The sequence below is a fragment of the Eurytemora carolleeae genome, unplaced genomic scaffold (assembly GCF_000591075.1).
Source record: "Eurytemora carolleeae unplaced genomic scaffold, Eaff_2.0 scaffold1092, whole genome shotgun sequence".
NCBI lineage: Eukaryota > Metazoa > Arthropoda > Copepoda > Calanoida > Temoridae > Eurytemora > Eurytemora carolleeae.
In genome coordinates, this window is record NW_019396978.1 from 18,994 (window position 1) to 31,206 (window position 12,213).

Below are 12,213 nucleotides of genomic sequence, written 5' to 3' on the forward strand. Positions count from 1 at the left end.
TGAATACGTAGATAAATGGATTTATTGGTGCATTGGTGTATGTATGGCCATCACAAGTCATGAAACTGTTTTTACAGTTATTACCTCAAATAAAAAACCCGTGATGAAGTCTAGTTGGGACAAAATTTCTTGACATTTTATTAAAACAAATAATTGCATATACTGTGTGTTCCGATCTCTTGATCCCAATATCCACTGTGGACACTTTTAATTCGAGGATCAATAAATATTCTTCATTTTCGCTTTCCCAATCAATTACACTGCGTATTGCGGATATCTAAAAAAGATCCAATTACAGATCCCAATAAACAAAAAAAGATCAAGCATTGATCTCGATATCCAAAAGTACAAGCTCTGAAATACAGTCTCATGAGTCATGACTCATGACCATCTTCAGTGTAGTGAAATAATGGTATGTGTGTGTTACCCTCTGTATAAGTCCGGCCTCAAGAGAAACATCCTTCCAGAGTTGAATAGTTCTATACGAGGGATCCATAACCTTCAAGGTAGAGAACGTCTCATTCAGCGCCTAACAATTTAAATCTTAAGGGAGTGTTCACGAAAAATGAACGAAGGGTTAGACTGAATCCGGATCAAATTCGGATTCGATAGCTCCTAATTTAACTTCTTGCTGTTGCTTCTATAAGGAGAAAATGATTAAAAACGCTAAAAACATAAAGACGCGCGAAGAGCCCGTGTTAATTCACTCATAGTTACATTATTCCACTCAAACTGTAAATTATTAACTAATTTAATTTAAAAACTGATTCTGTAATACATAAATTCCAGTAAATAACTTCTAAATTTGATTCGGTTCATTTGAATGAAGTTATTATTTCATATTTTTTATTGTTATATGATACGAGTGTAACATATGAGAAATCATTTCTGAAATTTTGAGGATTTTTTAAAGACGACATTTTCATTATTTTCCAAGAAATGTACATGGTGTCCCACATCAAATTACACCGCGTCAATGGGTCTAAATTACGATTTAGGGGACAAATCAGAAAATATAGGAAGAATAAATCATTTTAAAAAATTTAATAAGGCTAATAGAATTTTTTTTTGGCAGAAAATGCTAGATTTTTTGCGTATTATGTGCGTATTTTGGCGTTAAAGATTGTTGACAATCTAATATGATATGGGACGCTCTGTAAGATTCCATCTTCAGCCATAAAAAACAAGCATCAACGAAGAGTAAGTTAAATCACTCCTTCTTAAGTGTGTGTTTCTGTTGATAAAAAGAATGAAGCTAAAAATGTTGAGTTTGAGCTACCTTAGGTTATCGACCAAAAAACATGGGAATTAAATTAATTTTGTATTATCACAATTCAAACATTTAACCCCGAAAAAATGCTATGTCTTGGGATTTTCAAAATGCGGTCTACCATTTTTTATCTTTAAAATTGCCGGAGATATTATGAAATTTCTCCAGATTCCAGTTTATTAAAAATCAACAAAACTATGCTAATGTATAATATTTCATTCCATCTTAAAGATACAAAAAAGTTAGATCACATTTTGGAAAGCTCACTAGAATTTCAATTTTTTTTGATGCACTTCATGTCATTTATCAATTATCTTAAATCAAATACTTTTTTTAAGTCGTCTTTAATTCCCATGTTAAGAGGAAATAGATGATTCGAGAATCGTGTTGAGAGCTGTGATAACATTAAGTACATTTAAAATTAGAAAGTACAAAACAAACAATTTAATATTTGTGACTTCATTTTAAAAAACAGCAGATTGCGTTAAGATATGCTATTCTATCAAAAATACATGGCAAACAATAATTCCGTAATAATTTGATACTAAATATTGTAAGTAGAACAAAAACCAGTATTTTTTCTTCTAAATACTTTCTCCAGAAGTATTGTCTAGATATTTATCTTTTTTATAATTTCATCTTACCTTAAGATTATAATCCAAACCCATAATCCTGCAAAACAAAAATTAATATTTTCACTTGTCCTTCTTAGATATAAAAAATTGAGATTTTTGGCTGTTTCTTTTTTACCTAAATCTGACGGTGTCTCCACCTTTGTATTTCCCCTTGTCTGTCTGCAGCTTTGTTACAGTTTCAGGTTTAATGATTCGAACCTCCCTAAAATATTAGGTTTATTTGAACCTCCCTAAAATATTAGGTTTATTTGAACCTCCCTAAAATATTAGGTTTATTCGAACCTCCATAAAATATTAGGTTTATTTGAAACTCCCCAGGGTATAACGATTATTCGAACCTCCCTAAAATATTAGGTTTATTTGAACCTCCCTAAAATATTAGGTTTATTTGAACCTCCGCAGAGTATAACGATTATTCGAACCTCCCTAAAATATTAGGTTTATTTGTACCTCCCTAAAATATCAGGTTATTTGAACCTCCCTAAAATATTAGGTTTATTCGAACCTCCCTAAAATATTAGGTTTATTTGAACCTCCCTAAAATATTAGGTTTATTCGAACCTCCCTAAAATATTAGGTTTATTTGAACCTCCCTAAAATATTAGGATTATTTGAACCTCCCTAAAATATTAGGTTTATTCGAACCTCCCTAAAATATTAGGCTTATTCGAACCTCCCTAAAATATTAGGTTTATTCGAACCTCCCTAAAATATTAGGCTTATTCGAACCTCCCTAAAATATTAGGTTTATTCGAATCTCCCTAAAATATTAGGTTTATTTGAACCTCCCCAGGGTATAACGATTATTTGAATCTCCCTAAAATATTAGGTTTATTTGAACCTCCCCAGGGTATAACGATTATTTGAACCTCCCTAAAATATTAGGTTTATTTGAACCTCCCCAGGGTATAACGATTATTCGAACCTCCCTAATGTTCAAGGATTATTTGAATCTCCGTTAAAGGGAGAGACCGGCTTGACATGGTAGTCAAGCTGAAAGTTCAGTATTGAAGAGAAATTTTTCAGAGTTCATTTAGTTGCTTAGGAAAAAGTAGAGAAGCAAAAATTAACTTTCACCATAAAAAATGAGAAATTTTATTAAATTATCGATGTCTGTAATGTTTCATTGTTTACAAACGTTTTCCTTAGATTTCCTAGAATCATTATTGAAAAGACAACATTTGAAGGATTTGAATAACTGCAAACAAATTTGTAAGGTAAAAGAAAATCAATATAATAATGATAAAGAAATAATTGATTCTACCAATGATTTCTTTACAAATATATTGAAAACATTTTTATTAAAAAATATACCTGAAAATTTCCTCCAGGAAGCTGCCATCGTCTTTAATCGTTATTTTAAGGATTGCTGGTTCAACGTTATCTGGTGTGAACGGTATGTTTACAGCTATACAAACTTTTGAACCATCAGCCCCTGGAAAAATAATGAATTTTAAGTTTTCCTTTTTTAAAAATTAGATTTACTTTACCTCCTTTTTGTTTGTATTCAGTATCAGGTTTTGCTTGGGAAAACTCGGTTAACTGTATCGCGTCAATATCTGCAAATGTGAAAAAGCATAATAGTACGATTTTTTTTTTTTCTATATCCGTTTACCAACCTTTTGGTTCGGAGTAGAAAGACGACCTGTCATTAAAGGAATAGAACTGCATTGTGAACTCGACCTCCCCCTCGAACCCCTCAATCACCAGGCACACCTCCTCCTCCTGCATCCTCAGGAAGGTGACAGGGTGGGGCAGGAAGAAGGACTCTAAGGTAGATAATAAAGGGTGTCACAAAAACATGAGGTTTAAGCGAAAACTTTAAAATCGTCTTCAAATGATAATACAAGGATTAAAATTTCAAATTCATTTGTCATGTTCTAAAATGCAAAAGCAGTAGATCGCTTTTTCGAATGCTCAAGAATAAAAAAACAAGCTTTCAATGCAAAATTTATCATTTATCATTAATCTATAAAAAATAACGAGTCAAGGACGACATTAAAGTTTTCACTCAACTACCGCGCCTGTAAGGACCAAATAATTTTCTTTCTTTCTATTCAATGTATTTAAATATTTTATTCTAAATTTATTTAACTTAAATTTTTACCTTTTCCTTCATCCGAGTTAATAATATAATCTGCAGGAACACTTCTCCACTTAGCGACCCAACCTCTGCTAGACTGCAGAATATATAATCAATTAAAGGGAGTATATACCCAACCTCTGCTAGACTGCAGAATATACTATCAATTAAAGGGAGTATATACCCAACCTCTACTAGACTGCAGAATATACTATCAATCTTAAAGGGACCATAACAAGAAAACTATTTCTTAAAGGACAGTTCACTTATTTGGGTAATTTCGGGGTAAACTAAATAGCTTCTTAGCTATTGATTAGTATATTGGTTTTACTTTTCAAAGACTGTGGCCGGAGAAAAAGTATATATAAGCTAACACATAATGGCATTGAAATATGATAAATTTAGATTTTTTTCGGACTGTTGTTGCTGAAAAACGTCTACTATAGTGTTTCAGATAAAGGGACCATCCCTTGCGCTTGAATTCTGAACGAAAATCGGCTTTTTCTCCAGCCACAGTTGTCTTTGAAAAGTAATACCAATTAACAGCCAATACGCTGTTTAGTTTAACATGAAATTACCCAAATAAGTGAACGGTCCCTTTGAATGATAAAAAGTATAAAACACAGTTTTTTCTTACTGAATATCTCCTTGTCTCATACTTAAACCCCAGCTGAGAATCCTCGGACAAAAACTGAAATAAAAGTGATTTTAAAAATAAGGTTGACAGAAGTTATTCTCGGAACAAATAAAGTGTCCAAATTTAATGAATTTGAGCCTCGGCTTAAATCTGCCAAAAACCGGTTTCAAGTGAGCGCTTAAATCTTGAAAAATGAAATACAATTTTAAGTGAAATCAACCATATTTGAGCCGAGGTTTAATTATAAGCCGCGGCTCAAATTCTTTAGATTCGGCCTCTGGTCTACGGAACGGGTTATAGCATATTTTATTATCTTCTGAAAGTAAACATATAAAATATTTTAGAAGCGAGAGAAGTAGATTTTAATTATGACTCCAAAAACAAATCCACAAAATAGCTTATTACTTTAAACATCAACAATAAAATGTTATTATTTCATATTTTTTGGAAAATGTTCCAAGACATTCAATGAGAATATTTAAAGCAATGTAACTATGAAATATGCCGAAAATCAGAAGTAAAAAAAATGTTACAGTAATAATTGTCCAAGTTAATCACCTCACTTTTCTCACTAGTGTCTCCACAAATTTTCTTTTCCAGTGTTCCGTTAGAGAAATACATGGATATATGCGCAGAATTACATCTATATCCACCATTTATCTAAACATGGATATTATTGGGAATATACATGGATTACATCTTTTTCCACCATTCATCTAAACATGGATATTATTGGGAATATACATGGATATATATGCGCAGAATTACATCTTTATCCACCATTTATCTAAACATGGATATTATTAGGAATATACATGGATATATGAGCAGAATTACATCTATATCCACCATTTATCTAAACATGGATATTATTAGGAATATACATGGATATGTGAGCAGAATTACATCTGTATCCACCATACATCTAATGATCTAAACATGGATATTATTGGGAATATACATGGATATATATGCTCAGAAGTACATCTTTATCCACCATTTATCTTAACATGGATATTATTAGGAATATACATGGATATATGAGCAGAATTACATCTATATCCACCATTTATCTAAACATGGATATTATTAGGAAGATACATGGATATGTGAGCAGAATTACATCTGTATCCACCATTTATCTAAACATGGATATTATTAGGAATATACATGGACATATGAGCAGACTTACATCTATATCCATCATTTATCTAAACATGGATATTGTTTGGAATATACATGGATATATGAGCAGAAATACATCTATATCCACCATTTATCTAAACATGGATATTATTAGGAATATATATGGATATATGCGCAGAATTAAATCCTTATCCACCATTTATCTAAACATGGATATATGCGCAGAATTACATATACCTTGACATAAAGAAAGGTCAGGAGAACTTTCTGTCCAGGTTCTGCTTCAAAACTGTAGTTGCAGTTGGCAATTCCGTTGTTCTTAAAAGTACATTTATTAAAGGGACTATACCAAAGATATTTGAAGTGATTCACAAAATTAACAGTTCTATGCCCGATCTACAACGATATTCTTTACACCTTTATCATAAAACAATTGTGTGTCTGTTTTCTTACTTTTAACATGTCTTGATTCTGTGAATTGCTTTATTTCCGCAAAAATTAGCAAAATAAATTGATTTTTTCTAATTTACTCTCCAGATAATATTTTAGGGTCTAGGAAGTTATAATAGGAATGCTTGTTTAAATATCTGGTAGGAATTTGAACAAAACTCAGTTTACGTAAAACAGAACAAAGAAATGAGGGTTCCTGGTCTATCTTCCTTGGTTAGGTGTATACTTCTCTGTGTTAGTGTTTTTTTTAATGGTTCTTGTTCTATCTTCATTGTTTGGGGGTCGAAATTTGCTTTAAGAGTTCCGATGTGTATACTTCCTTGCATGGGGTTATAGTGTTTTTAAATGGTTCCTGGTCTATTTTCCTTCGTTGGGGTTAAAATATGTTTCAAGGGCTTCCGGTCTATCTTCCGTGCAGTTTAGGTTAAAGTATGCTTTTTGAGGTTCCCGGTCTATCTTCCTTGGTTGGTGTTAAAATATGTTTTTTAAGGGTTCCCGATGTATCTTCCTTGATTTGAGTTTAAGTATATTGTTGAGGATTCCTAATGTCCCTTACTTGGTTCGGGTTAAGAATCTTTAAGAAAAACCTGTTCCGGAAAGCCTGGTGAGTAAAAAAGCTGGTTTGCCGGAGGGGATTCCAGACAGGGTGGCATAGGAGGCTCGCCCTCAGCATCTGGGGATATAAAAATTAGAAACATATTAAAACTGAAATAAATTCCCAAATTCCTCAAATTATACCGATTCTAGGTCCAAACAAGAAAGCGCAAAAAAACGAAAAAAATGTACATTGGGAAAAAAATGAAAAAAATATCAAGAAATTTAAAGTAAAACTGAAATATTTCTGAATTCCCGAGAAATGCAAAGAAAATCCATATCAATTTTTGAATTAACATTCTTGACATACAGGAAGTATAATGGAATCGAATGAGCTTTCTCTTTTAAAATTAAATTTAATTTCAATTTATTTTTTCAAAGAAAAATAAGAAACTCTTAAATAGTTGTCCAAATTCCCATTCTAAAAATTATCTAATAAATTTCCAGTTCATGTAATACAGGGAAACCCCAAATCAATTTCCAAATTCCTATTTTTTATAAGAAATGCCAAATTTGGGAGGGAGGAGGGGGTGGTTTTTAAAATCAAATTATAACCTGCAAAGTTGAGAAGTGTAGAGGTTAGAACTAGGCTGCAAAGCCCATTCAAAATATTCATTTTCGTCATCCGATTTCCCTATAAAAAATTAACAAGCTGAAGTGTCCGAGGAACTTAGAATGAAGAAAAAAAACTGAAAAAAAAATAAAAAAATTGATTGGAATTTTATGTCTGTTACTTTGTTTATTTATTTGATTAAGATTGTATTCCATAAACATCGAAACATCTGAACTTATAAAGCCAAGATTTTTTGTGGAGACTCAAATGTCTGAAGGAAAGATTGAGTTTGAAAAGAACGGAGACGGTACCTTAAACTATTTTCGTTACAGTGGCTGAATTCAAACGAACTGCAGACCCAAATATATCTTTAATACTGTTAAAAAGTGCAACTTACTCTTGTCATTTAAAAACGTTCTCAGCTAGCTTGAAAATATAATAAAAATCTGAAAAAAAGAGAAAATAGAAAATATGCCAAAAATGTCTGTGGATTATAATTATATCATAAATTCTACATAAAACGAGCAGAGATAAGAGAGTTACTGAGATCGATTATCAGCTAAAATATTCGATTTTTTCCACAGCATGTTCTATTGTGTACAAGTACTGTACACAACCAATCAGCAAACATATGTATTCAGGGATATTTAAGAATCCTTTGGATACGAAACTCAAAATCTTCAAAAAAAGACTGAATTCATAAAGGTTGTTTCATGTTTAAAATTGGAGTATTTCTTTAAAAGTTTTAAAACTTAACCCCTGAATGAGTATTATGTTGAACAAGTGTCCGTGAGATGGCACTCTAAAAACCTATTGCAAAAACGTAGCATGTCGTGCCGGGTCAACTTAGGCCTACGTAGCCCACCCTGTGAAAGAAGACAAACAGTCTGTGTAGTCTGTGGATACTAGATTAAAATCCATAAATTCTGCAGAATCTGTTTAAAATTGCATTTTAGTTAAAAGATGATTTTATTAAACTAGGTCGAGGACATTAAAGATTTACAGAAACAAGATGGACTTTAAAATATCTTAAGAAGATTAAAACAGAAGCAAATCATAATTCTTTATTTCAGTATTGAACCAAGTTTTGACAATTTAAAGTTTACAATTGAGAACAAAGCAAATCTTAGTAAAATCACATCTTTAAAGGGACTGTGAGCGTAATTTCTTAATACAAAGCTGACAATACACGATTCACAATGGTACCCTTGAAACCTGTATCTATGATCATGAATAGCGAAGATAATGTTGTTTTTCTAGGTTTCAAAATTTGATTAGTTCTTAAAACAACTCCTTTATGTGTTCCTGCAGTAGAAATGCCCAAGTTACAATTGAAAATGGTCAGTTTTCAAAATGTTAAACATTGATCATTTATATTTCATCGGACAATTAGCTGATGTGACCAGGATATTACCATCTTAGCAAGGAGGGTCACTTGAAATTACGGTAACACTAACAGCCTTTTAAAAGTACAAAATACCACATGTTAAATTGGGGCTGTGAGTGTAGTTTCTGGCTATAATCTTATAAATTTGTACATTTAACTTTAACTGTGCGGTGAATATGGAACAAGATTGTCTTACTCATGTGACATTGACAACGATGTTGGAATTGTAATTGCATCACTTCACGTTAATTGTCAGAGAGTAATCATGAAATCATGTTTTGATAAAACACAGTCGGATCGTCCCCATCATTTGGGATCGATATATGGCTTGTTTGCTAGCTAGGCTTGTGTCCCTGTGTGACTAGTGTGGCATTTAGAGCGGATCATCCCCATCATTTGGGTCGATATATAGCTTATTGGATAGCAAGGTTTGTGTCCCTGTGTAGCAGTTAGAGCACTAAATTGATAGCTTGTTGGATAGCTACGCTTGTGTTCCTGTGTGGCATTTAGAGCCTGGGTTAATAGCTTGTTGGATAGCTACGCTTGTTTCCCTGTGTGGCATTTAGAGCACAATTGATAGCTTGTTGGATAGCTACTACGCTTGTGTCCCTTTGTGGCATTTAGAGCCTCAGATAATAGCTTGTTGGATAGCTACGCTTGTGTCCCTGTGTGGCATTTAGAGCACTGAATTGATAGCTTGTTGGATAGCTACGCTTGTGTTCCTGTGTGGCATTTAGAGCCTGGATTAATAGTTTGGTTTGATAGCTACAGAGATCAAGCCCAGTGATAGTGGCGTTGCTATTTAGCGGGATAGGAACCTTTTGGATCGTGTCCTGGTTGACTTTGATAGCGGACAGGTTGGACCTGGATAGATATTTCAAGAACTTGTTATGGAGTAGGTGTTAACTACATCCATGTCATATTTTAGTTATTGCTGTCTGATGGTTCATTAGAATAATTAATCTGATCAAAGAAGGGAAAAGGACAATTAAGTTTCTCGAAATACAAAAAAAATAACCTAAACCCTATCATTTCTCAAAACAGGATGGAAATAAAAATTCACAAATAATTTATTTTAGAAAGCTGTCAATTTTTCTCCACTATTTCCTTCTTTCTTTCTTTTTTCTTTTCATTCTTTTTTTCTCAGAAAGTGTACGCCCCTCTGTGACCACTCTTTGGGATTAAAAGGGGGCACGTGCCCCTGTGCGGTGTGCCCCCCCCCTATAGCTACGGGCCTGGAATTAAAAGTTTGATATGGAAAAACGGCTGGGACAGGACTTACCCCCTACCCTTTACTAGCCGCAGCGCTGGGCCCAGAAAGTGTCGTAAACCAATGTAAACTCTATCACTTCTTGTAATTTAACGGGGTATTCCCCCCCCCCTCCTATCAATTTTGAACATGACCAAATTAGTATTTATTTAGCATTATTTAGGGTTAGGTTAGGTTAGGTTAAGACACTTTCTGGGCCGAGCGCTGCGGCTAGGAAGGGCCAGGGGGCCGGGCGCTGCGGCCACGGGTAAGGTTAAGTTGAGACACCTTCTTTAAGATCATGTACAAAATTGATAGGAGGGAGGGCCTGGGGGGTGCAAAAATCGTTCTCTAGGATACCTTACATTATAATGTGAGTTTTATAAGTAAAAATATATAATACTTGATTCAACATACGAAGCAAACAGTGAAACTCTAAAATCTGCAAATTATTTTAACTGCATTGTTATGTTATCTGTCGTGTTGCACAAGTTGCACTGAATTCTGGGAATTCTGAATATCGACTGGAGGAGGGAGAGAGCTAGGAAGAGGTTTACAACAACTCATGGGTGTTTCACGTTTAGTGCTTCGGAAAATCCACTCTAGGGACCCTCAGACAAATTTAAATAGGGTGTACCAGGAAAAATTATTTTTTTATTTCAAATGAAAATTGATATCAAAATCATATCTTATTTTTAGTGTCATAATGAATGAAAAATATAAGTTAGTTAAATGCCTATAGCTTGTTATGACTTAATCTGGCCTATTGTTTGCATTTAAACTGCATAGTAAAAATCCAATATGGTTGAGTAAGCAAGTTTACAATTGTTGACAATAAAAATTTAATGCAACAATAGTATAACACCTTTTATTTTTATTGTATGTGCGATAAACATAACAGTACGAATTCAATCCTCCTTCCCCCCCCCCATTCTCAATTTGGAGTGGCCCCAAGCCCAGCTGGAAAATTTCTCTCGATCGGAATTCCGATTTCTGACTTGAGGAATTCCGGCGTAGGAATGAAATCGCTCCGATTTTCCATTCCGATCTGTTCCGATCGTACATGAAGCGGAGATCGATAGCGTAAACAGGTCGGATGNAGATTGATGATTAATGCTAATCAGCTAAATCATGGAAAATTCTTTATTATTATACATAAAGAGCATTCCATGACTTAAAAAATTTCGCAATTGTTATAAAGGTCATGCAGATCTTATCATGTAGAAACTTTCTGAACAAATTGAGCAGCGTGCTTACACCTTGAAGAAATGAATTAAACTGGCTAAGATTTGACAAATGAGCGCGCTTTTCAGCGGGCCCTCGTTTTTTATCATCCTTTTTGATTTCATATCGGAAGAAACAGTTTGTCTTTTCATCCTCAAAGTTCTTCAGACGGACTGATAAATTAGTTTTGATCCGACGATGGAGTCAAACTCCGACAGCAAACAATTGCGGACTAAAAAAAGACAGCTTTTAATCATCCGATGCCGGAGCTCCACAAAAAGACATTTGCGGATGAAAAAAAGAGTTCCGATCACAGTAGAAAATAAGAAAACGGTGGAAAGAAAAAATAATTTTCTAGCTGGGAGCTTTTCGTCAGAAACCCCTGGACTTCCATTGGAGACCCCAAACTTTTCATTGGGGACCCCTTTTCAATAGATTTTCCTACTGCACCCCGAACTAACGAGATGAGAGAGAAGCATTCTGTTTCTTTTGTTTGAAACCAAACGTGTTTTGGTCTATAACTCAACAGTCTTTAGACTTACAGATTTGTAATTGTTTTATAATACTTTCATTCAAAATGTATATGCCAACAAAAAATATTTTATGATAAAAGGCTATAAAATTATGTAAAAGCTGGGTCAAATTGTGATCGAAAGTCACAGTTTTCTGAAATATTGACAGAACCGTTAAATCCACGTGACTGGCATCATCGGAGACCCTTGTTTTTTTCATAGGACACCCCAAACCGTTCATCAGAGACCCCATTTCATTGAAGTCTCCAACACTTGTTTTTTTATAACACTATTATTTTTTTTATTTTTAGCCTCTCTGCAAAATAGACTTGCCCTGTTCTTGCATTGCAGACACACAGTAGAAATTCTGGAATTTAAGCACTTTTTAAGGCATAGACCACTATTCAAGCTATAACATTAAAAATTTAAACATGGTTTGATAAAAAAGAAAAATGCGAACCTACAATAAACGA

General features: G+C 33.6%; 1 protein-coding gene across 2 annotated transcripts in view; it reads right to left on the reverse strand.

Moving 5' to 3' along the window:
• LOC111710721 (alpha-1-inhibitor 3) overlaps positions 1-10,494 on the reverse strand; it is a gene marked incomplete at its 3' end in the record, with an annotated part of 29,127 nt that extends 18,633 nt beyond the window's left edge. Inside the window, 13 exon segments of one of the 2 annotated variants that reach the window (XM_023484837.1) lie at positions 428-529; positions 1,915-1,942; positions 2,021-2,107; positions 3,220-3,340; positions 3,396-3,464; positions 3,525-3,674; positions 4,013-4,085; positions 4,626-4,679; positions 5,184-5,285; positions 6,009-6,089; positions 6,809-6,894; positions 7,371-7,449; positions 10,408-10,494. In XM_023484837.1, coding sequence (XP_023340605.1) covers positions 428-529; positions 1,915-1,942; positions 2,021-2,107; positions 3,220-3,340; positions 3,396-3,464; positions 3,525-3,674; positions 4,013-4,085; positions 4,626-4,679; positions 5,184-5,285; positions 6,009-6,089; positions 6,809-6,894; positions 7,371-7,449; positions 10,408-10,419 — 1,044 coding nt within the window. 2 annotated transcript variants of the gene reach the window in all.
• Positions 10,495-12,213: the final 1,719 nt, after the last annotated feature.